The 26,950-nt window shown below is 48.9% G+C and overlaps 1 protein-coding gene across 1 annotated transcript in view; it reads right to left on the bottom strand.

Annotated features, from left to right (window-relative positions):
* LOC144826674 (small ribosomal subunit protein eS27-like) overlaps positions 1-26,950 on the bottom strand; it is an 81,448-nt gene that overhangs the window by 9,080 nt on the left and 45,418 nt on the right. The window contains exon 3 of the mRNA XM_078685275.1: positions 3,619-3,729. Coding sequence (XP_078541401.1) covers positions 3,619-3,729 — 111 coding nt within the window. The remainder of the gene's footprint in view (positions 1-3,618; positions 3,730-26,950) is intronic.

Here is a 26,950-nt window from a genome sequence, read left to right as displayed (position 1 = left end):
CACTCTGCATGCTCAACTCCGGACTGAGCCACCCCAAAACGCACACACTGCCCCTTCACCTGCCGGAACTGCAGCTACACCAGCCTCAGAGTCAACGAACCACCCGCCAAGAAAGACCCCCACCACCTCCGATGCATACTACTGAACACCCGCTCTGCACGCAAGCATGCCTTTGAGCTCTGGGACCTGCTCGACACAACATTCCCGGACGTCGCCTTCCTGACAGAGACCTGGTTTAACGACTCCTCCGTACCCGACATCGCAATAGCCATCCCAGACGGCTACAAGATCACCCACAGAGACCGCACCAACGGAGTCGGAGGAGGAATCGCCATTGTCCACAAGAGCAGCATCAGGGTCTCGACTAGCACCGCCGAACACATGCATTTCCAGATCCACACAGACTCTAATTCCACCCTCAGAGGCACCCTTGTCTACCGATCCCCCGGGCCCCGCCCCCAGTTCAGCGACTCCATCGCCGACTTGATCAGCATGCACGCCCTGACCTCCACTGACTACATCCTCCTTGGAGACCTGAACTTTCACCTTGAGAACAACAACTCCACAACCCTGATCAATAACCTCGCCAACCTCGGACTGAAGCAACTCGTCACAACGCCAACCCACTCCGCCGGCCACCCGCTCGACCTAGTCTTCTCCTCAAGCCCGTATGTCTCCAACGGCCACACCATCAAACTCCTCTGGACCGACCACCGCTGCATCCACTTCGCCTTCCAGAAGCCTATCATATACCACTGCACCCAACAACTCCCCCGCCGCTGCTGGAGCAAAATCCCCGAAGACCAACTACACGCAAACCTCGCTCTCAGCCCACCCACCGAACCCTCCAACACTACGACGCTGCCCACAGCCTCAGATGCTGGATCGAGGACTGCACCAACACCCTCACCCCGCTGAAGAAACCACTCAGAGACACCAGCAAGAGGGCCAGCTGGTTCACCCCAGAACTCCTAGCCTCCAAGCAAGCCTGCGGGAAACTAGAGAAGAAATGGCACAGTGAACAAACTCCGGACAGCCACGCAGTACACAAGGACGCCATTAGCAACCACCACCACCTCATCAGGGCGGCCAAGAGGACCTCCTTCAAAGACTGCCTCGACAACAACGCACACAATAGCAAGGAGCTCTTCAACCCCAGCTCCAACACCAACGACATCCCGCCGTCGCAAGCACTGTGCGACTCCCTCGCTACCTTCTTTCACCGCAAGATAGCAGACATCCACAACAGCTTCAACACCCAGACAGCCCCAACAGACAGCAACACAACAGACCCTCCGTACACCATCGACCACGACCCCCTGCTAGCCTGGGCCAGCGTGAGCATCGATGACACCATCAAGACCATGCGCTCAATCCACTCCGTCTCTCCGTCTGACCCATTCCCACACCACGTCTTCAACAGAGCAAGCAGCACCATCGCACCCCACCTGCGCAACGTCATCAATCTCTCCCTCGAGACCGTGACCTTCCCAGAGATCTGGAAACGCGCTGAGATCAACGCCCTACTCAAAAAACCTAAGGCAGACCCAAGAGACCTTAAGAACGTCCGGCCCATCTCTCTGCTCCCCATCCCGGCCAAGGTCAGTGAGAAAACCGTCAGACAGCTAACCTGATACCTCAAAGAAAACAGAATGTTGGACCCTTCCGAGTCAGGGTTCCGCAGCAACCACAGTACCGAGACTGCCCGCTTCGCCGCCACTGACATCAGGACCCTGCTGGACAACGGCGAGACCGCAGCACTCATCCTCCTAGACCTCTCTGCCACCTTCGACACTGTCTACCACCGCACACTACGTGCACGCCTCCACACCGCAGGGATCCAAGACAAAGCTCTGGATTGGACCACCTCCTTCCTCTCTGGCAGAACCCAGAGCGTCCACCTCCCACAATCCCGTTCCAAAGCCTCAGAGATCACCTGTGGCGTACCCCAGGGATCCTCCCTCAGCCCGTTGCTGTTCAACATTTACATGGCTCCGCTCGCACACGTATCACGACCTCAACATAATCTCCTACGCCGACGACACTCAGCTGATCCTCTCCCTCACCAAGGACCCCATCACAGCCAAAGCCAACCTCCACGAAGGAATGAAGGCCGTCGCCGACTGGATGAAGGCCAGCCGTCTGAAGCTGAACTCGGACAAGACGGAGGTCCTCATCCTCGGCTCCAACCCTTCAGCCTGGGATGACTCCTGGTGGCCGACGGCACTGGGGGCAGCCCCGACACCCACCGACCACGCACGCAACCTGGGAATCATCCTCGACTCAACGCTCTCAATGGCCAAGCAAGTCAACTCCGTCTCCTCCTGCTGCTTTAACACCCTCCGCATGCTCTGCAAGATCTACATATGGATCCCAACAGATACAAGAAAGACAGTCACCGAGGCCCTCGTCAGGAGCAAACTCGACTACGGAAACGCCCTTTACGCGGAAGCCCCGACCAAGCTCATCAAACGACTACAACGCATCCAAAACACCTCGGCACGACTGATCCTCAATGTACAACGCCACGGCCACATCACCACCCACCTGAGAAACCTGCACTGGCTCCCCGTCAACAAGAGGATATCCTTGAAGCTCCTCACCCACGCACACAAGGCACTCCACAAGACTGGCCCAGCCTACCTCAACAGACGGCTCTCCTTTTACATCCCAAACCGCCAGCTCCACTCCGCCGACCTCTCACTCGCCACCGTCCCACGCATCCGAAGAACCACCACCTGTGGGAGATCCTTCTCCCACCTCGCCGCCAAGACATGGAAGACCCTTCCACTGAGCCTATGACAGACCCTAGCCCTGCTGACCTTCAGGCAGATACTCAAGACCTGGCTGTTCGATCAGTAGTGCCCCCCCCCCATTCCCCCAGCGCGTTGAGACCCTCGCGGGTATGTAGTGCACTCTACAAATGATTGATTGATTTATTCCAACACACAGGGTTTAGTCCAAGCGCTCTATAAGCACTGACACAAGTAAAGGTCTTTTCCTTGCAAATATCGCTCGCCAAACTAGCCTGACGGATCACCATAGAGTCCAGAGGAAGTACACATTACTGGTTTGAGAGGATCAGTATTGATCCCACTTTGGAGGCACAGGCTGGACATTTAGAACATTTAAACCGGTGAGTTCTAATGCTAAGCATGTTGAGATTACTTAGGACCTTGCCCTGTACTTGTAGAGCAGAGGAGGCAATGGATACATCACTTCAGAACTGGACTGTTGAGATCAGCTGAAAATAATGGTGCAGCTCGGGCCAGTAATGGCTGTTGCAGACCTTCTGCTTAAACGTTTCAATGTTTGTCTATCTACTTTTCCATTTTAAAGTTAGACCATTCTAACCTTAGTGAGTGGCGTGTTCTAATAGCATTATAGCCCTTCTGCCTCAGGTAATACCAAATGTGAAATGCCCTTATAGTCCTTATAAGTCCTGGCCTGAGCTGGGGCCTGTAATTTGGATTACTGCCTTTAACAACCCTTACAGTCCACAGCAGTGAACTATAATTATTTAATAGAACACTGTATCTACATTAAACACATCTGTAAGAACTCTGTACATAAAAAAACACGTGCATTCAGAAATGTTTACATCCAATATTGCTTTACCTTCTGTAAGTCTGGCTTTGCCTCCTGTGGGCTGACACAGAACAGTGGAGCATCCTACACACAATACAACCGTCTGTGCATGGCTGAACACTGTGGTGATCTTATAGCAGCCTGAAAGAAATGTTGCAAATGTTTAATATTACAGTGCCTCTCATACCACACACATCAGTCAATCAAAGGCTCACAGTGCTACAAAAGCACCATGTGAGGTTGTTAATGTGAAGCAGATGGCATACATTGTGGGGGTATGAAATCTGCAGTAGTATACTTTAATAATGTACTAATGCATTCATAAGGTACATTTGGAACCACACCTACCCAGAGAGGAAAATATTGTTACTTATTAATCGGTGCACACAACAATCAATAAAGTGAGGCTTTATGTATGTCTGTATGTGATATCTGTATGGGGCTAACTTAACAAAAAAAACAACGGAGAACTGAGTACAATCTAAGTGGGCGGCTGGGTTACTAGAGTGGAGGTGGACTATTTACTGTTTAGTAATGCAGTGGTCCTTAAATGGGTGTTTAGTCAGGTCCAAAATTGAAGGAGGACATGCGTTGTCTTGATGCACATGGAGATGTCACTCCAGATCCTGGGTGCGTAAATGATGCTGTGGCCAAAGTTAGTTCATTCTTGCACTTCTTTAATCTGTGATGTGCTGGAAGTGGTGTGCCTATGCCCAAACTGGCGCAAAGTATACATGGCCGTCCTAATAACTCTAGGGAACCTGGACTTCGACCTATAATTTAAATAATGGTTCCCTGCGCTACATATAAAGCCGTGCAGCGTTTAATTAAGCACAAGAATTAATATTTCACTAGTGGCGATTGAAAAAAAGAAGTTCTTTACGTCAAATGTATTGATGTATTTCTCAGTCTCCCAAAATATTGTCCAAAATGTTTACACACTTAATTACTTCCTGAAATAGAACAATCTTTTTGTGAAGAACGTTATTATCTTGATACTTTTTTACTCAAGTCACTATTGCTCATCCGGTCACAAAGTGCAAAGTCCACAAATCATATCTGTGAAAAGCGACATAGTCCTACATAGGCTTTTTAAGTAGGGGTGGTGCAGGGTTCTCTAATACATGGCCAATAAATTGCACATCCTGCTCATCACAGAATGGTAAGACTGGCACTAATAGCCTCATGCATTATTATCTATAAGGATCATCAAACGGGATTAGAAAGTATGGAATAGGCATGTCCAGTAATAAGGTACTCAGAGAGAGCTAGTCATAATGACCTTCAATAGAAACAGCAAGGAGGATCATGCAGAATTATGGCCCATTACTGTGCCTACCATGAATGTATCTATCCATTCCACCCTGGCTTCACAAAAGGCCACCATCCACATTCTACACAAACAAAACAGCTGCTACCCTTCACTTCAACAATTAACCCCGATTTCCCCATCGTATGTCATCTAATCATCCTAAGTGGCAAGCCCTATGGCATCTCCAATGTATCCATCATGGATGTATGACGTTACAACGCATACTTTTACAACGCCTACCTTTACAACGCGGTTTTTACCACACATACCATTACAACGCATAGCGCTTTGGGGTGCTGGATAGTGAATAGTTTAATTTACTATTCCAACTCCAGTCCCCGTGGATAGTAGGGAAGGTTATTGGATAGTAAATTAAACTATTCCCTATCCTAGAGCGCCCCCCAGAGCAATGCGTTGTAATAGTTTGCGTTGTAAAAGTTGCGTTGTAATGGTAGGTCGTTGTAAAAGTTTTGTTGTAAAGGTTACATACCATCCATCATGCGTATGCCCACTACATTTGCCACTTATCAATTCCACCCAAGCCCAGTAGGATCCATTCCATCCAGCCCTGGTGGCATTTGTCAACAGCTCATACCACTCAGGACCCCTGCTACTGCCTACCATAAGTCACAGATCCTATAGCAGCCACCTCAATCCTTTCCTAAGAACCAAGCCAACAGTGGCTTCTATAACACTCATACCAAGTATGACCCCCCTGTCGTCCGCCCGGACCACTCCGGCATCACATCATGCCATTTTATCAATATCTACCATCTAGAGCCCCTATAGTCACTTTCTAGAAATACATATTATCCTGGTCTGTAAAAGAGCCTCTTATATACATCCATGCATTCGACCTATTCAGGAGCCCTAATATGGCACCCTTCCAACCAGCCCTCTTATCCTCCAACGAACCAAGACCACAGTAACATCATTTCAGCAAGATCTTTTTCCTTCCATCCAGATCCTGACAATTAGCTCCGTTCATCCTGACCCAATCTGTACCCTCCTTCCTCCAAGGCCACTATAGTACCCTACCACCGAAGCCCCACAGTAGCCTCATTATGCCATGACCAAACACAGCACTGACCATATAAGGTTCACAAGTCCCATAGGCTCAGAGTGGAAATAGATCTACAGATGTTCATAAGAAGTATGATTAGAGGAGGCCACTGAGATGGACATCTGACAAGGAAATTCAAGTCAGAAGCGCAAGTCAGTTTATGGTTCTAGAATTGCGCCTTATCGTCTATCATTGAGATCTCACACTTGAAATGCAAAAGTGTTTTATTACCAAATTCCTCAAAAACATTTATCAGCAATGCTACATTATCCTACAAAGAGCAAGTCAAAATATTATATATATATATATATATATATATATATATATATATATATATATATATATATATATATATATATATATATATGTGTGTGTTTCTCTCTCCCCACTATGAAACTGAAGTGAAAAAGCATACGCTTATCTGGGAAGTAATGGAGCACTGCACCTATAAGCGGTGAAGGACTGATGGAACACTGAGCACGAACAGAGAAGAGGAATTTTGTCAGAGTCTCATTCCGGGTGGGATAAACAGTGGGTTTCGTATTGATGCTCGATGAGGTGCTCCTTGTAGAGAGGAGTTCCCTGCTCCTTCCCAAAGTACAAATGTGAAGGAGCTTGAGCCGTGACGTCATGTTGTGCCACAGCCTAAGAGCTGTGCTTGAGATGGCTTGTGTTCTGGTCTTTTGCATCTCTTCAGTATGGCAATATTTTTGTAGATGATACCTTGGACATGATATTTGTGTCAGACGCTCTTCCAACAACGATATTCTGGTACATACCATGTGAAGTTTATTATATGAGAAGACATACAGCATTAAAGGCAGAAAGTAATCGCAAAACAGCCGGTAGCACCACCTGTCTATCGCCCAAAGATGCAAGATACCGGTGTGCCTAATTCTCCAGGCTTCCACTTTGGAACAGGAATCAAGCTGGAAGGATACACCTCCTTTTGAGTTCACTCCCCAATAAAATGGAAAGCAGGCTAGCTGCCAGCGGGGAACAGCGTTTACAACGCAACTTTTACAACGCAGTACCTTTACCACGCAACTTTTACAACGCAAGTCGTTACAACGACTTGCGCTGGGGGGCGCTCTAGGATAGGGAATAGTTAATTTACTATCCAAAACCTTCCCTACTATCCATGGGGACTGGAGTTGGAATAGTAAATTAAACTATTCACTATCCAGCACCCCCCAACGGAAGTCGTTGTAACGACTTGCGTTGTGAAAGTTGCGTGGTAAAGGCATGCGTTGTAAAAGCATGCGTGGTAATGAAATACATCCGCTGCCAGCTTCCGGTGACCAAAGAATTGAAGCTGGAACCCCAAACAACCGTTCCCAAGTGTCTGCTTGGATAACAGTTTGACCAAGTGTCAGACTCCTGAATCAAGCACTTTTTCCATGCATAATAGCCCTAGCGTGCTTGCACAGTCAGTTTGTACAAGTATCAGGTAATGAGTGGGATCCCAGTGGAAGGCTTATGTCAAGAAGTTTTCCAGAAATTTTGCCAGACTCCTTCCACATGTCATGCTGCTCCTGGTAAGTATGTGTGAGACTGTTCGAGGGGGGTGTGTGATGAGTTATCATCATTATCCACTGTTGTGACTGGAGCCAATTGAGGGACTTTGAAATACCTATATGATGCCCAGGTCTAGGCTTAAGGCTCTTGGGCAAATGCTGGGACTAGGGCTCTGTTCATAACATTCAGTGTAGTTCCTTTAGGTTAGGAGAATTGATCTTGTTTCTTTACGAGTCAATGGGCAACAGTATTCTTGGTTGACGCCAGATGCATCGGTCAATACAGGTGAGTTAGGCACTGCCACCATCTACATAGGAAATAGCAACTTCTCAGACAGTGGTTCTGAAAGCTGCCTCAGGGAGATATGGTTCAGTTTTGCAGATGAGCAATAGCTGTTGCTAGACAGTGTGTGTCTTTTCACTGTGGTGTGTTGTAAAGGGTGGTCGGTCTAAATGAATATGCTACTTACCAGTATGCATCTGTTCTTGGCATGTAGGGCTGCTAACATTCATATCTTAGCATTAGATCGCCGCCTAGTGTTGGGCTCGGATGATTGCACATTGTTGTCCTGGAAGAGTCTTCGAAGTATCCTGAGATAGGTGGCTCCTCCCCTGGACTACAGTGCGCATGGGCATCGGCTCCATCCCCAGATTGTTTTTCGCCATTGTGGCAGGAGATGGAGTGAAAGTGTAAAGGATGTCCATGCTAATGAATAAATACAATAGTATATCTGCAGCTGCGACAGGCACCGGGGAGGAGGGCGGGCGATATGAATGTTAGCAGCCCTACATGCCAAGAACAGATGCATACTGGTAAGTAGCATATTCAGTTCGAGGCATGTGGGCTGCTAAATTCATATCTTAGCATAGAATACATAGCAGTCCCTCCATTAGCGGCGGTTGCCCGTGCCAGCTGCAGAAACCTGAAAAAGTGTCTTGAGAACAGCCTGTCCTACAGCTGCTTGCTGCTTGGAATGCACATCAACACAGTAGTGTTTTGTGAAGGTATGTGGTGTGACCCACGTGGCTGCTCTGCAAATATCCTCTAAAGGAATGTTCCCTAGGAAAGCCATGGATGCCCCCAGTTTGCGTGTGGAGTGCGCTCTGGGGGGTATTGTTAAAGTGCGCTTGGCTTTCTGATAACATATCTGGATGCACTTAACAATCCACCTGGCTATCCCTGCTTTAGAAATTGGGTTGCCTTTGTGTTGTGGTGCGAAGGCAACAAAGAGTTGTTTTGTCTTTCTAAAGGGTTGTGTTCTGTCTATGTAGTACATCAACGCCCTCCGTACATCTAAGGTATGAAGCATTCTTTCCGCCACCGTTTGCGGGTTTTGAAAGAATGCTGGTAAGTCGATAGTCTGGTTAAGATGAAACTGTGACACCACCTTAGGAAGGAATTTAGGGTTAGTGCGTAGCACTACCCTATTTGGGTGAATTTGAATGAACGGCTCTTGTATGGTGAGCGCTTGCAGCTCACTGACACGCCTCAGAGACGTAATAGCTATCAGAAAAGCCACTTTCCACGTAAGGAATTGGAGCTCACACGAGTGCAGTGGCTCAAATGGTGGCCCCATCAGTCTGGTGAGAACGACGTTGAGGTTCCACACCGGAGCTGGTGGCGTTCTTGGGGGAATGACTCTCTTCAGACCTTCAAGGAAGGCTTTAATGGCGGGCACTCTGAAGACAGAGAGGTGCTGCCTGTTCTGAAGATAAGCCGCTATGGCTGAGAGATGTATCCTAATGGAAGTGTACGCCAGATTGCACTTGTAGAGATGTAACAGATAGCAGATGATGTTGGGAATAGATGCATCAAGTGGGTTGATGTCATTGGACGTACAGTAGATGACAAAACGCTTCCACTTAGCAGCATAGCATGCTCTAGTAGTTGGTTTCCTCGCCTCCTTGATGATACTCATGCATTCTGGAGGCAGGTTAAGGTATCCAAACTCTAGGACTTCAGGAGCCAGATCGCCAGGTTGAGCTGTCGTGGATCTGGATGCTGAATGTCTCCATGGTTCTGCGTCAAAAGGCTGGGCGTGAGGCGCAGTCTTTGATGCGGCACCACTGAGAGTTCGAGGAACGTGGTGTACCAAGCTTGTCGTGCCCACGTTGGAGCAACCAGGACGAGAGTCATGGAGTGCTGCCTTAGCTTTCTTGCGACCAGCGGTATTAGAGGGGCTGGCGGAAAAGCGTATGCAAATTTGCCTGACCAGTTCATCCATATCGCATTCCCCTGCGACTGTGGGTGAGGGAACCTGGCGGCAAAGAGTCGGCATTTTGCGTTCTCCTTTGTTGCGAACAGGTCTATCTCCGGATGACCCCACTGCTGGAAGAACGGGTGGAGAACCGAAGGGTGTATCTCCCACTCGTGCATCTGATGGCTGTATCTGCTGAGCAGATCCGCCATCTGATTGTCCTTGCACGGGAGGTGTTCTGCCATGAGGAAAATGTTCCTCTGAATGGCCCACTTCCACATGCTCTGAGCCAGATGAGACAGCTGTGGCGAGTGGGTGCCCCCCTGTTTCTGAATGTAGTACATCGCGGTCATGTTGTCCGTCCGGACTAGCACGACCTTGTTGCTCAGATGTACAATGAAGGACTTGAGCGCCATGAAGATTGCCATCAGTTCCAGATAGTTGATGTGCATCTTCTGTTGCTGCGTCGTCCATAGTCCCTGCACTGTGTAAGTGAGCACATGTGCTCCCCAGCCCTGGAGAGATGCGTCCGTCGTCAGGACAATCTGCGGCACGGGCTCGTGGAACAGTCGGCCCTTGCAAAGGTTGTGTGGAGTCCACCAATGCAGAGAGTCGTATGCCCGACTGGTAACCAACACTAGGTCTGTCAATTGCCCACGAGCCTGTGTCCACTGATTCGCTAAGCACTCCTGGAGCGGGCGCATATGTAACCGTGCGTGAGGGACTATGAAGATGCAGGAGGCCATCATGCCGATCAACTGCATGAACACTCTCGCTGGCAGGGAGTGTCTTGGTCGGAATCGTTGGATCAGTGACTGAATGCTGTCGATTCTGACTTGGTTTGGCTGAGCCATGGCTGTCAGGGTGTTGATCGTAGCACCCAGGAACTGCCGGACATGTGCCGGCTGAAGATGCGATTTTGGGTAATTTAGGGAGAAACCCAGATCGTGAAGAAGGTGAATTGTAGTCGACATGTCTGCGGCGCACTGTTGCTCTGACTTGGCTTGTACGAGCCAGTCGTCTAGGTAGGGGTAGACATGGATATTCTGCCTCCTGAGGTGCGCCGCCACTGTCGCTAGACACTTGGTGAACACCCTCGGGGCCGTAGTGACTCCGAAGGGTAGGACTTTGAACTGGTAGTGCCTGCCTTGAATAGTGAACCTGAGGTATTTCCTGTGTGACGGGTGTAGTGGAATGTGGAAATAAGCATCCTTGAGATCTAAGGTCGCTAAGAAGTCTCCCTGGTTTAGCAAGGGAAGAATCTGCTGTAGTGTAAGCATATGGAAATGCTCTGACAGTATGTACAGGTTGAGGGGACGTAGATCGAGAATGGGCCTGAGAGAACCGTCCTTCTTTGGAATAAGGAAGTACAGGGAATATACCCCTGTGCCTTCCTCCCCCACCGGCACGAGCTCGATTGCGCCTTTTTGCAGCATCGCCACCACTTCCTGCTGCAATAAGTGCAAGTGCTCTGCGGACATAGGCCTTTGCCTCGGTGGGATGTTGGGTGGAGTGGATGTCAGCTCTAGGCAATAACCATACTGGATTAGTTGTCGCACCCACCTGTCTGTGGTGATGTTTCTCCAGACGGGCAGGAACTGCTGCAGTCTCCCCCCGACAGGTGTTATGTGGTCGGGGGGCAGTGACAGAAAGTCACTGTTTGCTTGGAGTAGAGGTGCGGGAGCTGTTGTTTCCTCTGCCGCGACCTCTGTTGCTGTTATTCCTATAACCTCCCTTGTTCTGTTTAGTGAACGAGGATTGCGTTCCACCTTTGGAGAACTGGGATTGTTGCCCCATCTGTCCTCTGGTGACTCCACGTGCACCTGAGCGACGAAAATTGCTGCCACGAAACTGTTGGGACTGCAGGGCCCCCATAGACTTAGCAGTTTCCGTGTCCTTCTTTATTTTCTCTAGGGTGGTGTCAACATCCGGACCAAACAGACTATCAGGATTGACTGGCTGATTCAGAATTGTTGTTTGGATATCCTGCTTAAACCCTGAGATGCGTAGCCAGGCTTGTCTTCTCAGCATAACGCTAGTGTTGACAGCCCTAGCAGCTGTGTCCGCAGCGTCAAGTGCACACTTGATGGCTGCGTTTGATATTAGCTTTCCTTCCTCAATAAGCATTTTGGTGCCTTCTTGGAACTGTGGGGGCAGGTGTTGTATAACCTGTTCTAGGGTGTCGTAGTGCGCCCTATCATAACGCGCCAGGAGCGCCTGTGTATTTGCGATGCGCCAAAAGTTTGCCGCCTGTGCAGCCACTCTTTTGCCTCCTGCCTCAAGCACTTTGGACTCCTTATCCGGGGGAGGAGCTTCACCCGTTGTCTGGGAGTTGGCACGTTTCCTGGCATTGGCAACCACAAGAGAGTCCAGTGGCAATTGTCCCCGGATGTAGACGGGGTCCGCAGGCGCAGGCCTGTACTTCTTTTCAATGCGAGGGTTGACCACTCTCGCCCTTGTAGGCTCCTTAAAAATGTCCCCAGCATGTTTGAGAACACCTTTCAGCATAGGAAGTGTCTTTACTGTCCTTTCAGATATGGCAAAGGTGTCAAAAAGGAAGTCTTCCTCAACCGGGTCGGCATGCATGTCCACATCATGATTGGCTGCCGCCCGTTCAATTAGTGCATGAAATCCTGCTGAGTCCTCAGTCGGGGATGCACGTGCATTAAAGGTCTGCGGGTCTTGGCCCACACCTTGGGTGTCCTGGTCACCAGTGTCGTCGTAAGAATCTGGTTGTACATCAGGGTCATCGACAGGGAAATTGTACTGTTCATCCTCATCATATTCCTCACCCACAGAGTGTTCTGGGGAGGGAGTAGGGCTCCGTCTTGGGGGAGGCTGAATCGGTTCCGTGAGGCCTGAGGCGTCAAGGGGCACCCTCTTCTTTTTCAACGGGATGACGTAGGGGTCCACCGGCTCCGAAGTGATCTTCCGTTTATAGAGTGTCAGCTTGCCGGTGGCAGCATCGATGAAATGCTCTGAATCGTCTTCCGATTCGAGTACACGACGTGGAAGAGGGTCAGGCAGCGAGGAACCCTGTTTCGGAGCCGATTTCGTCGAAAACGCTTTCGGCGCCTCCTTAGGTGGCAAGAGAAAAAGGAGTTTCCCAGAAGGCTTAGCCGGAGCGTCCTTTTGCGGCTGCGGTGATGGCATCGGAGCCGATGGAGCAAAGGCTTTCTCCCTGATTCTCTGCAGTGACTCCGCAATGGGGGACGGTACACTGCCAGTGGGTTTCGTCGCCGACAAGGATGCTTTGAGCGGTCCCTCGGATCCGACGTCCTCGCGGGCCTTGTGCGGTTTGGGCGCGGAAACCTTCTTCGGCTCCTCCGAATCTTGAGGCCGGGGCGCAGACTTCTTGGGCGTAGCCTCTTTGGAGCCGACCTTGGCGGGCTTGGACGGCGCCGGAGCCGCTGATCCGTGCCGACCATCTTTCTTGGGGGCCCCTTCCTCGGGCGTCGGCTTCGATTTCGGAGCACCGGAATCGACAGACTTCCTCGGCTTCTGCGGACCGGAGGTCGACGGAGCCGACGGGGTGACGGGCACCGACTTCTTCACAGGCACGGCAGCCATCTTAGGGACACTCGAGTCCTTTGGTTTCAGTTTCGATTTCGGGTCGGCCATTTTAGGTGTTGACGACCCCGACGGTTTCAGTTTCGGTTTCGAAACATCGTGCCCAGCAAGTGAGTCCGTAGCCGGGCCCGAAGGCGGGGCTGTGGCTTGCGGCAACGGGTCCTGGGTAAGGCCGACAGGCGATCCCGTGTCCCGGTCGGTATCCTCGAAACCTTCGGGGCAGAGCTCGTCCGCAGAGCTATCCGCCGCGGCCCCATAAATCTCATCGTCGTCTCCTACCTCTTCGACGTATTCGAGGACCTGACCCGCGACTCCGTCGTCGTCTCCCGGATCCGCCTCGACCTCCGTCTGTGATGGGGAGATTTGTAGAAGGTGACCCTGGACCTCTTCTTCCGGGTCGCCGAAGATGTTCTCCGGATCTGGGGCCGCTTGCCTAGCTTCCAAGCGCACCGCGCGCCGAAGCTTGAGAGTTTTCTTGGAGCGGAACTGTGCACAGGCCTTGCACTTGCCGTCGTCGTGGTCCGGTGAAAGGCACTTGTTACACACAGGGTGCAGATCGATGTGTGGGTACTTGGACCCACAGAGCGGGCAGTACTTGAACGGGCTCCGCTCCATGTCCGTAAAGGCTCGCTGTCGTGTCGCGATGAGAAGGCCTCAAAGTTTAGAAAGCGAAGAAAACTCCGCTTATTCCGGCTTCAAGAGACGGAAGACTCGAGACCGAGCGCAGACAATACCGACGCAAGAAAATCGAGGCCTTTTGGCCGGTAAAAGATAGTTTTACTTGGTTCCGACAGTAAGACGTCGAGACCACATCCGAACCCAATGGCGGAAAAAAACAATCTGGGGATGGAGCCGATGCCCATGCGCACTGTAGTCCAGGGGAGGAGCCACCTATCTCAGGATACTTCGAAGACTCTTCCAGGACAACAATGTGCAATCATCCGAGCCCAACACTAGGCGGCGATCTAATGCTAAGATATGAATTTAGCAGCCCACATGCCTCGAACTGATTAAAACCTAGGGAGACTTTGTTGCTGATGCGTTGGCATCTAGGTTTGCTTTAAGTTGTTGACGATCAGAATGAATTCAGTCTTGGTGTAGCTGAAGTTGAGGTAGGTGCCGGACAGCTAAGTCTCACGAGGGCCTGGAGATCTTAGTTTGAGTAGAAGTCCCTGCTCGATAATAGTTTTAGACAGAGCTGAGAGGCATAGGCATAATGATGAATACTGGTCCATGTGTCACCTGAAGGACTCAACGGCTTTAGAGACTGCTGTTGTGAGGATGGATGCCCAGGGTAGTCTATTCTGATTTGGAGGTTCCCATCAGTATAAGTTGGAGCAGACTGGAGTGGTGAGGGAATATCAACAAAGAGGGGGAACCGTGAAGGGCTATGTTTAACGGGGTCCAGTGTACAAGCCCATATGACATGTAACACAAGAAGGTTACAAAGTTTCCCAAGTAAGGTTAAAATGCGGAGAGGAGTGTGTCTAGCGTAAGGGAAGGTGGAAGGGAAATTCCCTTTTTGGAACTAAAACCCTCACACACCTAGCGAGCTAGGTGTCATGCTTCATCATATGGGTTCTGCTCCTAGTCAGACTGGCGTTGCAATGTCTGACGGGCACCCGCGAAGGGGCTCTTTAACGGAGATCTTTTGTTCCAGCCATATTGTGCATGCGGGTGAGAGGGTAGAAGAGGTCGCAAGTGGTAGTGTAGTCGTGAGGTGAGTGTGAATTAAAAAACGTTAGGCATTCCACTGTGGACTTTATTCGCGTGGTTGACTACCTTAATTAAAGTTAGTGAGAGGGGAGATCCTTACTGGTACAAGAATACAGTAAAAAATCTACTACCTTCTATTCAGGTCAACATGTTTCATGCGTTCTATGCAATTCTTCAGGACCTAAGTGGGACTGTACTACACACAGTTAGTGACAATATACAACCTTGTGTCTGGTGGTTAGTATATGGGCAGGCCAGTTGGTCCTGCTCTTAGTGTTGCAACCCTAAGATGGTCCCTAGGGTGCCTCAACAGTCTGCTCCCGTGGAACCGGCACCATAGAATCAGGTACCTCTGTTGTGCGCGGTAACACCATCAACACCTACCCCCACAGCGATGGGTCAGAACTAGGAGCAGCCGGAGCGCCCGCATGCACAATATCGCTGGAACAAAAAATCTCCGTTAAAGAGCCCCTTCGCGGGTGCCCGTCAGACATTGCAGCGCCAGTCTGACAAGGAGCAGAACCCATATGATGAAGCATGACACCTAGCTCGCTAGGTGTGTGAGGGTTTTAGTTCCAAAAAGGGAATTTCCCTTCCACCTTCCCTTACGCTAGACACACTCCTCTCCGCATTTTAACCTTACTTGGGGAACTTTGTACCCTTCTTGTGTTACGTGGTGAGGGAATAGCCAGTGTAAGACAGTCTCCAGTAGGGTTATAGAGTTGACATTGTTGAAGACTGCTAAGAGATAATGCCATAACCTGTCATGAGGATGGCATTGTCTACAGCAGGGATTCCTGATACTGCTGACTGCGGAGCAATCTGAGCCTGAATGGGAGTCATGAAGAAGGGGGTAGTCACTGATTTGGTCTTGTACACGGGTAGCCAGTTCTCTCTCATATCATTTTAAATATTTTATCTCACTAACCGTAGCACAAGAAAAGAGTTGCATCACTGATGAGCATGTCTAATAAAAAGGCCTATTTTCACAAAATCATAATTTTCTTCATGTTAATAAAAGGTTGAAAACAATGAGTTGGATCATGAAGGGCTTGACGTCACAGTGTAAATGAGGAAGATGAAAAAAAAACATGCACCTTTAATAAAAAAATATTAGTGAGAGAAAATACATGGTCCCGAATAGGATGAAGGGGTAAATGTCTTCAGTTGGAAAATATTAACTTTTAGGTTAGACATATGTAAATAAGTACTTGTCAATCTCTCCTACACTATGGTTCTGAGTGCCCAATTTCTAAGCATGTAAACAGATCCTCAGCCATGTTAGCTATTGGTTTGTGCAGGGACTTGCTGTGTTTGAGTGCTACCCCAAGCACAGAGCAGAGCTCTTAGTAGTTTATCAATGATTTAGTGAGCACTCTCTTGTGTCCTAGAATAGCCGGTGAGCAACTAGGCAGGATTTCAGTTTCCCGGAAATGGGCTGCCGGTCAGGCATTTCCATTTAGAATATATGAGATCCATTACAGCACCACGTGGATTAGTGAACTTTACCCTAGCTACTACTCTTCCAAAATGTCCTCATCAAGTTGCATGTGGAGCTTCCTGGCCGGCGCCCAATACTGAAGGCGTAATAGGCCTTACAAGAATAAGCGCCAATGTTCAGTTAAATTCAACTAACGACTGATTGCTCATCTCTAATGAATAGTCTCACAACAAATATGTAAATAGCTACTGCTTAAATGTTTGCACTATTTGTTTTTAAAATGCCTACTTTAAAGTGTGTCTCCTATAAGGTCTATGCACTCTTTTTTACACTGGGTTCTTATTTTAAACACCGCATTGATGACGATACAATCAGTGATCTAGCTGTGAACTTGACAAATACATTTAACCAATTATGACAAACATCTGCCCCTCACTTGTTTACATACTTAGAAGGTTAATAGTGCTTCTCCAGCTCTGGTTCCCATATACGTGTGCATTAATATATGCCAGTAGTTTGCAGATGACCATATATTCTACTCTTGCACTTTTCACAGTCCGAAGGAGAGATACACTCCTGGCAGCTGCAGCGGATTATAACATCAGATACCTTAACATTGGCAAAAGTTTGCTTTGCAAAGTGGTACTTAAACTGGTAAGTCCTCAAGTACTGTCCCAATTAGTTTGCCCCACTCTTCTCTCTCACATTACATTCTGGTTTCTGTAAACTGGGCTCCCACACACCACAGTGTTTGTAGAATACAGACTCTAAGATTAGAAATACTCCTGAGAATTAGAAAATATATGAACTGATTGTTACCTTCCCTACAACTGTAAAGCGCTCTGATATCCTTCAGGATCTAGTCCGCGCTATATAAAACTTTATAAATAAATAAAATAAATAAACATAGGGCTCAGGTGCTCCTTAGAACTTGGTACGTAATATACTAAATACAAAAACTAAAATAAAATACAGTTATTGGATTTGCCCTGATCTGTTGATTTGAATACCATTGTGACCGTGTGAAAAATACCTGCCTGTGTGCTGCAAGTCATTTGTGAGCAGTCAGAGGGAGCAACCTGTGTAGGACTGTGGTGTATCTGAAACTCAAAAGTGACTGAGAAGATGTGGCCTTTATGTCCTCTATAGACCTCAGGGCCAATGAGTCAAAAACCTTAATGTTAGTAGCTGGTTCACCCGCTCCCAAAAATATACCATTGTTCCATATTGGAGCCCGTAAACTAGCTATAGTGGTGTCATTCTCGTACCTAGGGGTTGTATTTGACTTTAGACAAACCTGGTCAAATATGGTGGATAGTATGGTCCAAACAAAGGAAAGCATCATGGCGGCAGTAGCTGGCTTTATTAATCGATTATGCTCAGGACCCCTTACAACAATAAAAAAAGATTTATAATGCTAAAGTGATCTCGGCAGCCACCTATGGGGCAGGGATCTGGGGCATAGTTTCTTCTGACTCCTTACAGAGAGCAGAAAACAGGTTTCTTAAGAGGTTAGCCTCACTCCCCCCTCCTTTTCAAACTATGTCATTCATATGGAGCTGGACATGCCTACTGGGTCTGACCTGGTCAGGGTGGCCCGATCATGTTGTGGCATTCGATATGGACCCAGGACACAGTGGATCTTAATCAATCTATTATATTAAACTCTCTCACAATGGACAAAGCTCAAAAGATTCCCTGGTCGGAGTACGTTAAAACAACGTTGTACTCACTAGGAGTTCCTGAATTGTTTGTAAACTCTACCTTGTGCTCAAAGTTCCCCAAGAAGAAGTTAAGAGCATTAGCATTGGCAAAATTAGCACATGAACACAATGACTTTGAGAAGCTAAAATCAACTGTGAATTCCTATCACTCTGGTGAATACTTCTATCTGGACTCAGTAAGGAACCCGCAGCATATGTTTATTTTATTAAGGTTCCGTGTAAATTTAATCCCCTTAATGCTGGGTTTTCCTTCAAAGCAGTATGCTTTTAGCGATTTGTCAAAATGTCCATGTGACAACTCCTCCGCCCAATCTGATCTCCATTTACTTTTTTTGTGTCATTTTTATAAGAAACAGAGAGCTAGATATATTAAACCTCTCTTAAAAGATCATGTTTTTAAACAGTGTTGCGTTGCCCTGTTTTATCTGAAGAAGCTTCAGGAACCTCAAGTTTGTTTTTCTGTAGCTTCCTTTTATGGGCCTGTAAGTATAAGAAACACTGCTAGAATTAGAGTATCACGCTAATTGTGAGCTTTAATCAAACATACAGAACACAGGATGATGGGCTTTTTTTATAATTGCTATGTGCGCATGTATTTATTTCCTTTTTATAAATTATAACTGTATGTGCATGGGTACGAACTTGTATATCGCACTGAGAGGTATGTCACTTTTTTTTTTTTAAAGAATCAATGTTTACTTTGTTGAACTATTTTTGAAATTAGATCGAATAAAGTTATTAAACGACTGAGAAGAACTGTATTGGTTGTTGGAACCTGTTTATCTGTGAGGGAAAAATGCGGTAACCGTCAGTCGATTGTGGACTAATCACCTTCATATACAAATGAGCCACACAATGGCTTCACTTTCCATATCTCACCTACTTATGCAGTTGGTCACTTAACTGTGCGCAGACTCTGCCAACCTATGATACACTCGTACAGCGCTACACGCAATAACAGTTGCCAAAATATTCACTTTGCTTGCCCCACCATTTGTGCTATTCTCTCAAAGTAGGAGCTCAGAGGGAAACATTGGACCCAGGTACCCTCCACTCATATCGTCATATACACAAAAACCTGGTCCTAATCTCCATAGGCAATGTATTCTACAACATCCTTTGTTGACTCGTTAGTGTGGTTACACTTAACCTTCCACCCACTGCAAGAGTTACAACATGGTGTGCCGATCGTATAAAATATCCTCGCACATTCTGTGTATGTCACTCCATCTGTGTCTATAGTGTCTCCTCTCAGTCAAAACTCATGCAACCCCACGCAAGGAGAGAGAGAGGTAAGTCAGAACAAATCAGAAAAAATGTGTGGATGGCGGGTAGGAACCTCACGGGAGCAACCACCAGGGAACTACTGACAGGTTCTCGTCAGTGTGTTCCACTTCTCATCATTGGCTCCTTCCCACCGAAAATAAACAAAATGAAAAGTAGCAAAAATATTCAAAGCAAATCCTAATCAACTCAAAGGTGTGTATCCCTATAGCACTCATGTGCGTCTACCCCCGCGGTATCAACACCGCTACTCAGTGTGATCCTATGTGTTAAAAATGGAGTTAGATATCCCTAGCTACTCGGACAACTTTATTCTATGCTGTGTATCTACTCCCATTAAAACCAAAACCTTGCCGTTGTGCTTCGTTTTGTGTTATATGAAGCCAACATGTTTCGTTGCCTATCTGAATTGGTCGGCAACTTCTTCAGGGCTGGGGGTATTTCTGTCGCCACACACAGCTGGGCACTGCCAGCATTTAAATCTTTATATCGATGCCTACTGGCATACCTGGGGTTCTTCGTACCCTCTTGCACAGTTCTGGTTCACCTTTTAGTTACATTTGGTGGTCGCTTCTCGTCGACCGTCTGTAGCTAAGGCGTTATTTTCACTTTGGGCTCCCCATGCCCCACCATTTGTGCACCAACTGCCACTGTTTACTTCTTAACATCAAAATGTCCTCATTCGATTTGGGCAGATGTCAGTATCACTAATCTAGGTGACTAATATAAGGATACAATATATCACCCTTTCCATACACTCCAGCTGGAATATCCCATTTGAACAGGGCAATTGCTATTGTTCAACGCAAAGGCAAGTATTGTCAAAAATAACGGGCCCAACACCCTCCAGCCGACACGTTGCTTGATACCATGCTCGACATTGATAGCCGCAAGAAAGCTGTAATCAGTCTGTATACAACTTTGTTTCGACACAAATGACCAAACCAGATGCAGCTCTAGACTGTCCTCCCTGTGCAAGGCGACGCTTTTCACCCAAGCCCACGCTTGGGCATCGCGCTTTAGAGGTTCATGGGATTTCCATCCCCAAGTGATGAGTCCCTTAGCTGCCAGCAACACTAGGCCAAGGAAGCAGGATGTGACCCTTTGCTTCTTGTCCCTGCGGTAAAGGCCCAGAAGACATATTTCCCATGTGTGTGATGCAGGGTGTCCTGTGCAGGCAGACAGTTGGCATGTGACTCCCTGCCAACATCTTTCTATGGGCAGGCAGGTCCGCAATACACGGAGAAAATCATCATCTACCAAATGACAACTGGGGCCATGCGGTGGAAATAGGGATTCATTTTGGAAGGGGTGAGGTTTGCTCTGTGTACAATGGAAACTTGTATAAGGCGGAAGTGGACGTTGCTTGGGATGTTGACTGGGCTTTCCAGCCATGCAGCCCATTCTTTGTCCATGCATGGACGAGCCAGGTCATCTTTACAATGGCGACGGAGCGTTGTGAGCTGTGACATGCAGCGGGTCAGCAAACCAATGGATCAAGTGCCCGCCCGGTCCCATCCCATGAAGGCACTGCATGGTGAGGTGTTTAGGGTGTTCCTGTGCCATGTTGCCCCATTTGTTCCCCAGTGCTGCTATAAGGGAGTTATATAGTAGAAAATGGCCAGGGGGGTAAACCATCCTCCTCCATCAAAGACTCATATGGTACGAGGGTCCCATAGCGATAGAGATACCCAGGGTGTGAAGGCCCACCGCGTGCCAGGAGGCTAGTTCTGAGGATGAAGTGGTGGTCCGTCCCCTTGCTGTGCAAAGTAGGGCCAGTGCCAGAGCATAGGGGGATACCAATCTTGTGCAGTAAAGGCTACGGCGAAAGCAGCGATAGGCTACTCTGAGCAGCATGGGGTCAGGTATTGGTGCCTGTGTGCAATGGTAAAATAGGTAAAGGGTGCTTGGCAAGCCCTAGGCAGGCAATGTATGTCGTAGCAGAGTCAGCAAGCTGCAGGCCCGCCAACCATTTGGTAACCCATTGGTGTTGAGATGCAAAGTAATAAATAGCGTTTGAGGTTTAGTACTGCAAGCCCTCCCTAGTCTGTGGGTAAGTATAATTTTGAGAGAGTCACACCTGCAGCGAAAGTTATTTATTCCATATGAATTCCCTCATTATCTTTTCGAAGGAGCGAAAAAAGGGTGCTGGAATATACAGGTGAAGTTTGAGAATGTAATATAGGAGGCGGAGAAAGACCACCTTTTTAAGGAGAGCTACGCACCCTGTTACCGACAAATGTAGTGTTCGCCAAAAGACCACATGTGCTCTCAAGGATGTGGTGGCTTGTATGAGATTACAGGTCCGTAGGAGAATTATACGCCCGGATGTTTAGATACTGGAGTGTGGTTGGTTGCCAGGTTATAAGACCCAGATGAGCGTGAAGTGACGGTAGTGACGGAGCCGAGGTGAACAGGCAAGGCTTTGCCCAGTTGACACTCAAGCCAGAAAGGTCAGCAAAGTGGTTAAGTGTCCGGGCAATCGTGGCAGGGATGGAGTGCACAGCAGATCATCTGCATAAAGAGAGACTGAATGATTTCCGTCACCTAGGAGATACCCTAATGACCATCCCATTCACGAGGGGCAAGTGCCAGCAGTTCTATCGCAAGGGTGAAGAGTAGTGGGGAGGGTGGACAGCCCTGACAGACGCCTCTACGTATCTGTTCTGAGACCAGGAGGCCCGTCATGACCCTGGCCAGTGGCTGAGTGTACAGTAGCTTAACCAGCTGCATAAAATGGCTCCCAATGCAGTAGCACCTCAAATATGAAGGCCCATTCCATAGAGTCAAAGGCCTTCTCTAGGTTTAGCGCCAGTTATTACACCTGAGGCCATTGACTCAGGTGTATCTCAAGACACGCAAAAAACACCAGAGGTTATGGGATGTGCTACAAGCTGGTACAACCCCATTTTGATCCAGGTGGACCAGGGCCAGGACCAGGGGTGCCAAGCAATCAGCTAAAATTTTGGCTACCACTTTGTAGTCAGTGGTTAGCATCACCGAGGGCCTGTATGAGCCCAGATCAGTATGGTCTATGTCGGACTTGGGAAGGAAGTTGAGCAGTGCTTCACGGAAGGAAACAGGGAGGCATAAGGCTAACAAGCATTTACAATGCAAAGGTTTCGCCTTTGGAAAAGTTTGAGCTATTGGCATTGTAAATGACAAAATTTTTATTTATGTGGTGTTGGTTTTGAAAAACAGATAAATAAATGGCATTGTCTTTTACATTGCTAATAGCTCTAACTTTTCCAAAGACGAAACCGTTGCATTGTAAATGCTTGTTTCTCATTTACTTCCAGTTTGATAAAAGATTCTTGTTAACTCGAGGATGTCAGTTGCGACCCAAGAAAACTAGTATGGAAGAACTAACATGGAGGAAGAAGTGTGCCCTAAATAAATTACAATTCTTTATATGCCCATAACAGATAATTGCTTCGAGGTATTTTCCACCAAGAGACTGCTCAATATTTCTACCATATTTTTCAGATGCTTCCCTACCAATAGTCCTAAAATGTGAAAGGTGTCTTTATATATGGCGAATTACCCTCCTTTTCACTTTTTAAAACCACCCTTGAAAAGAAAAAAAAACTGCTTCTTTGCAAACGCAGGCACCCACTACCTGTGCCCGAGCCTGTGCGTGCAGACTCTTCCTCCTCTCTTCTTAGGTGAATCTTCCGTCCAGTTTTCTTTTAACCCATACACATTTACGTCAACCCAAAATATCCATCACCATGTCGGTACAGTTTCAATGTTTATCCCCTACTGTAGCACCAGAAAAGGCGAGCAATGAAAGGCGTCCATGCTCCAAGACAGTGACAAATACAAGAGAGGAAAGAAAGGCCACAAGCAATACCAAATATGAAGCCAGCAAATGTGAGTAACAATGAACCCAACCAATGGTAGGCAACGGGCCAACTCTTAGCAGGTAAGTCCTAAAAAATACTCTTACTAATGCCCGATAAATACAAATCACTCTCTAGCAAAACACCGGAAACAGACAGTACTCCCAAGCAGGGCCAAAGTAACAGGTAGTGCTCTCCCATAAGGCCCTCATTCTCTAGACATACTGATGAGAGAAGCACTCTGCAGCCAGATCTAAGCATTGGCGAAGCCAGCAGAACGGGTTTTAATGTGCAAAACAGCATCAGCACATAACAGAGAGAAACACAGGAGGGAACATCCCCCCCCCCCCCCCCCATCGTGCCCCAGAGGAGAGGCAGAAAAGTGTACAGTTGTAAACTAGTCCCTCATGACGTTCAACGCAAGCGCTTGATTTCAATAGCACATTTGACTGAGCCACGACACGATTTACAAAACCTCAAGGCAATGGCTGAAAGAGACTGGTCGAGGAAAGCCAATGACTGAAAGGGGAGGACGCATAGCCTACTGTATGTATATGTGTGTTTGACAGCCGTGCTGTCAATCCCCAGACCCGAAAAGCACCATCGAGCAAGGCCCTGAAAAAACAAAGACCCAAGACGTGCAGAAAATTCCCAAAGCGAGCCGCGTGAAATACAATTATTCAGCAGTATGCAGTGTAGACTGGGAGAAAACCACCACTTCACAGCCGAGCAATCACCCACAGCGCGGGCACTGGGAATACCCAGCACCGAAAACAAGCACTTTACTAAAACACCCAGGCAGCACTCCAGAACACCATGAAGGGTTCTTAGCACCCTACGGCGCTGCCTAAGGAGGCTCAATGAATAACCAGTTCTCAGCACTGCACGGAGTATCACGGGAGAAAACCCGCCAATCACAGGATACCATACACCCACAGAACCGGAATGTCGAGGGCTCCACATCCGTGGACAATAAAAATAAAAACAGCGTAGGCGCTGGCAACATCACCCAGCGCTTCACTGACTAGCCTAGAGAATACCCACCCCATATTTTTAACTTGTCATATCTTTTATGAGGAGATTATTATCCCCTCCTAACGTATGTGCCCCCTGAGCAGGGGGAGAGAGGATGTAAAGCACCACAAAGAATATGCATCGCCCTATTGTACTGCTAACACAAGCAGGCCACAGCATCACACCCACTGCATGGTTTATTGAATAGAAAGCAGTGCGTAGCACAGTGCCAATACCCAGCAGCGCACACTGTGTCCAACACTTCCTATTAAAGGTCCAGATTACACCCAGTACCTCAACCAATACCAAGGGCCCCATGGCACAGAATAAAGAACCCAGAGGGCCCGGGAACATACCCAGCAGACACTACCCGGCAAATCTCTGCACGACATACCTCTGCACGACATACCTCTGCACCGCGAAGAAAATAATCTGAAGGCCATTTCCAGGGGTGTGATACAACTGGGCCCAAGGACCCAGAGGGGCCCTCTGCACCTCCATTATGACTGGATTTTAGTAAACAAGCAATGGCAGTCAGGGAGGGGGGCTTCATTCCTTGCATTAGGGCACGATACACCCCCACCCTCCCACGCGCCCCCCCATTTGCTAAGTCATTGCACAGACCCAGAGAACACTCATCACCCCGGATGCAGCCCAAGAGCATTCCCAACACCCCATAGCACAACCCAGGAGAAGACCCAAAACCCCAAGACATACATAATCCCATAGTGCAGTCCAGAGAAGGCCCAACACCATATACTGCAGACCAGGACACTAGCAAATATCACATACAAATACTCTACAGAGACATGTGGAGCAGGGCAGTCTGTCCAGCCAATGGTGACTCGGCACAGGCGAGGGATGGGCATGTGTTGTATCTACAATGATGCTCGTCTCTGCCGTTCTATGCTAAATTACCCACGCCTCTTCCCCGGGGCTTCCCCTCACCTCCTGTTCCCTCCCCTGCAGTTCATACACCAGAGCTGGTCTTTACATTGTACCTTATAGACCCGGTTATCCGTCCTCTCTCTGGGGCCGGCTAGACTCTATTGTTCACCTCCGGAGACAGAAGCCCCCTCCCCAGAGCACACAATGCTGCTATCAGTGGAGGCGGGAGGGGGCAATAAAAAAGCTGCTTTCCCTGCAACTTCTAACTACATTATAGCGGGGACACCCCCCCCCCCCCCCAACCTCCCCCCTGAGCTTACCAAGTAAGGAGGGGCCGTCTCACGACATCCGATGCTAATAAGCCAACCCTCGGCCCCAGCTGGATCCCTTCAATATGTCCACATCCCTCAACAATGTAACATTTCACTTCACCCTCCCAGTGCTTTCACAACGATCCACAATCACCGCCTGGCCTTCCTCTCACTTCCTCCAGCTCCATGTCTTTCATTAGTGAACCCACCCACCCACCGCACAGTAGGTGGCAGTACTTCCGGGCGTCTGTAGGCAGCAGATTAGGTCTCTTCGCTGTGGTAACGTGGCAGTAAAGACACCCACTCACATCTGTAAGTACCCGTGGTGCCCACCCCAGTGCCTTCATAGGTGGCAGTAGAACCCTCTCCCCAAACCAGGCAGTGAGTGTAGTGACGCTTTCCGGCACCCATGACCGGGGGCGGCAGCAGCAGCGCCCCATCCCCATGGCTGTAGGTACCAATGGACTCCCCCCTCTTACACCACCACCTCTACCCTGAGGACAGAAAGACCCCTCGCAACCAGCTCTACCCTGAAAACAGCAATAGACACCCACTACCCTGGAGACCGCAATAGACACCCCTTACCATCATCACTACCAGCTCTACCCTGGAGACAGCCACTACCCTGGAGACAGCAATAGACACCCCTTACCATCATCACTACCACCACTGCCCTGAAGACAGCCATAGACACCCCTAGCACCACTATTACCCTGGAGACAGCTATAGACACCCCCTACCACCACCACCACTACCCTGGAGACAGCAATAGACATCCACTACCCTGGAGACAGCTATAGACACCCCTTACCACCAGCACTACCCTGGAGACAGCAATAGACACCCCTTACCATCATCACTACCCTGGAGACAGCAAGACACCCACTACCCTGGAGACAGCAAGACACCCACTACCCTGGAGACAGCAATAGACACCCCTTACCTTACCTCCTTCTTCTTCCCGGCAGGAGCGCGGGGTGGCCTCCCGTCCGCTTCCTGGTTTCTCCTCACTCCAGCAGCCAATCACCGCGCAGGTCACCCGGCGAGCCTCCCGCAGCCTGAACCAATGGCAGCGCGGCTCCCGGGTGACGTCAGCGGTGGTTCCCTCGGCTTCTCCACGGCCCCGGGCAAGCATAAGACAGATAGAGCCGTCGACCAGGAGCCAGCCCGCCCGCACTCACCGGTTGTCTGAGGCGGCGGCGGCTCCTCTCCGCTGGGCTCTTCTGGGTGACGGTGGCAGGGCTCTCTCCTCGGGAGAGCCTCGCCGGAGGACGGTTCCTTCTTCTTCCCGGCAGGAGCGCGGGGTGGGCTCCCGTCCGCTTCCTGGTTTCTCCTCACTCCAGCAGCCAATCACCGCGCAGGTCACCCGGCGAGCCTCCCGCAGCCTGAACCAATGGCAGCGCGGCTCCCGGGTGACGTCAGCGGTGGTTCCCTCGGCTTCTCCACGGCCCCGGGGCTGCGGCGGTGATTTTCACGGCCAAA

This window comes from Lissotriton helveticus, chromosome 3_2 (assembly GCF_964261635.1).
Source record: "Lissotriton helveticus chromosome 3_2, aLisHel1.1, whole genome shotgun sequence".
Taxonomy (NCBI): Eukaryota; Metazoa; Chordata; class Amphibia; order Caudata; family Salamandridae; genus Lissotriton; species Lissotriton helveticus.
Note: the sequence above shows the minus strand (reverse complement) of the source record. Positions and strands in the feature narration are given on the sequence as shown.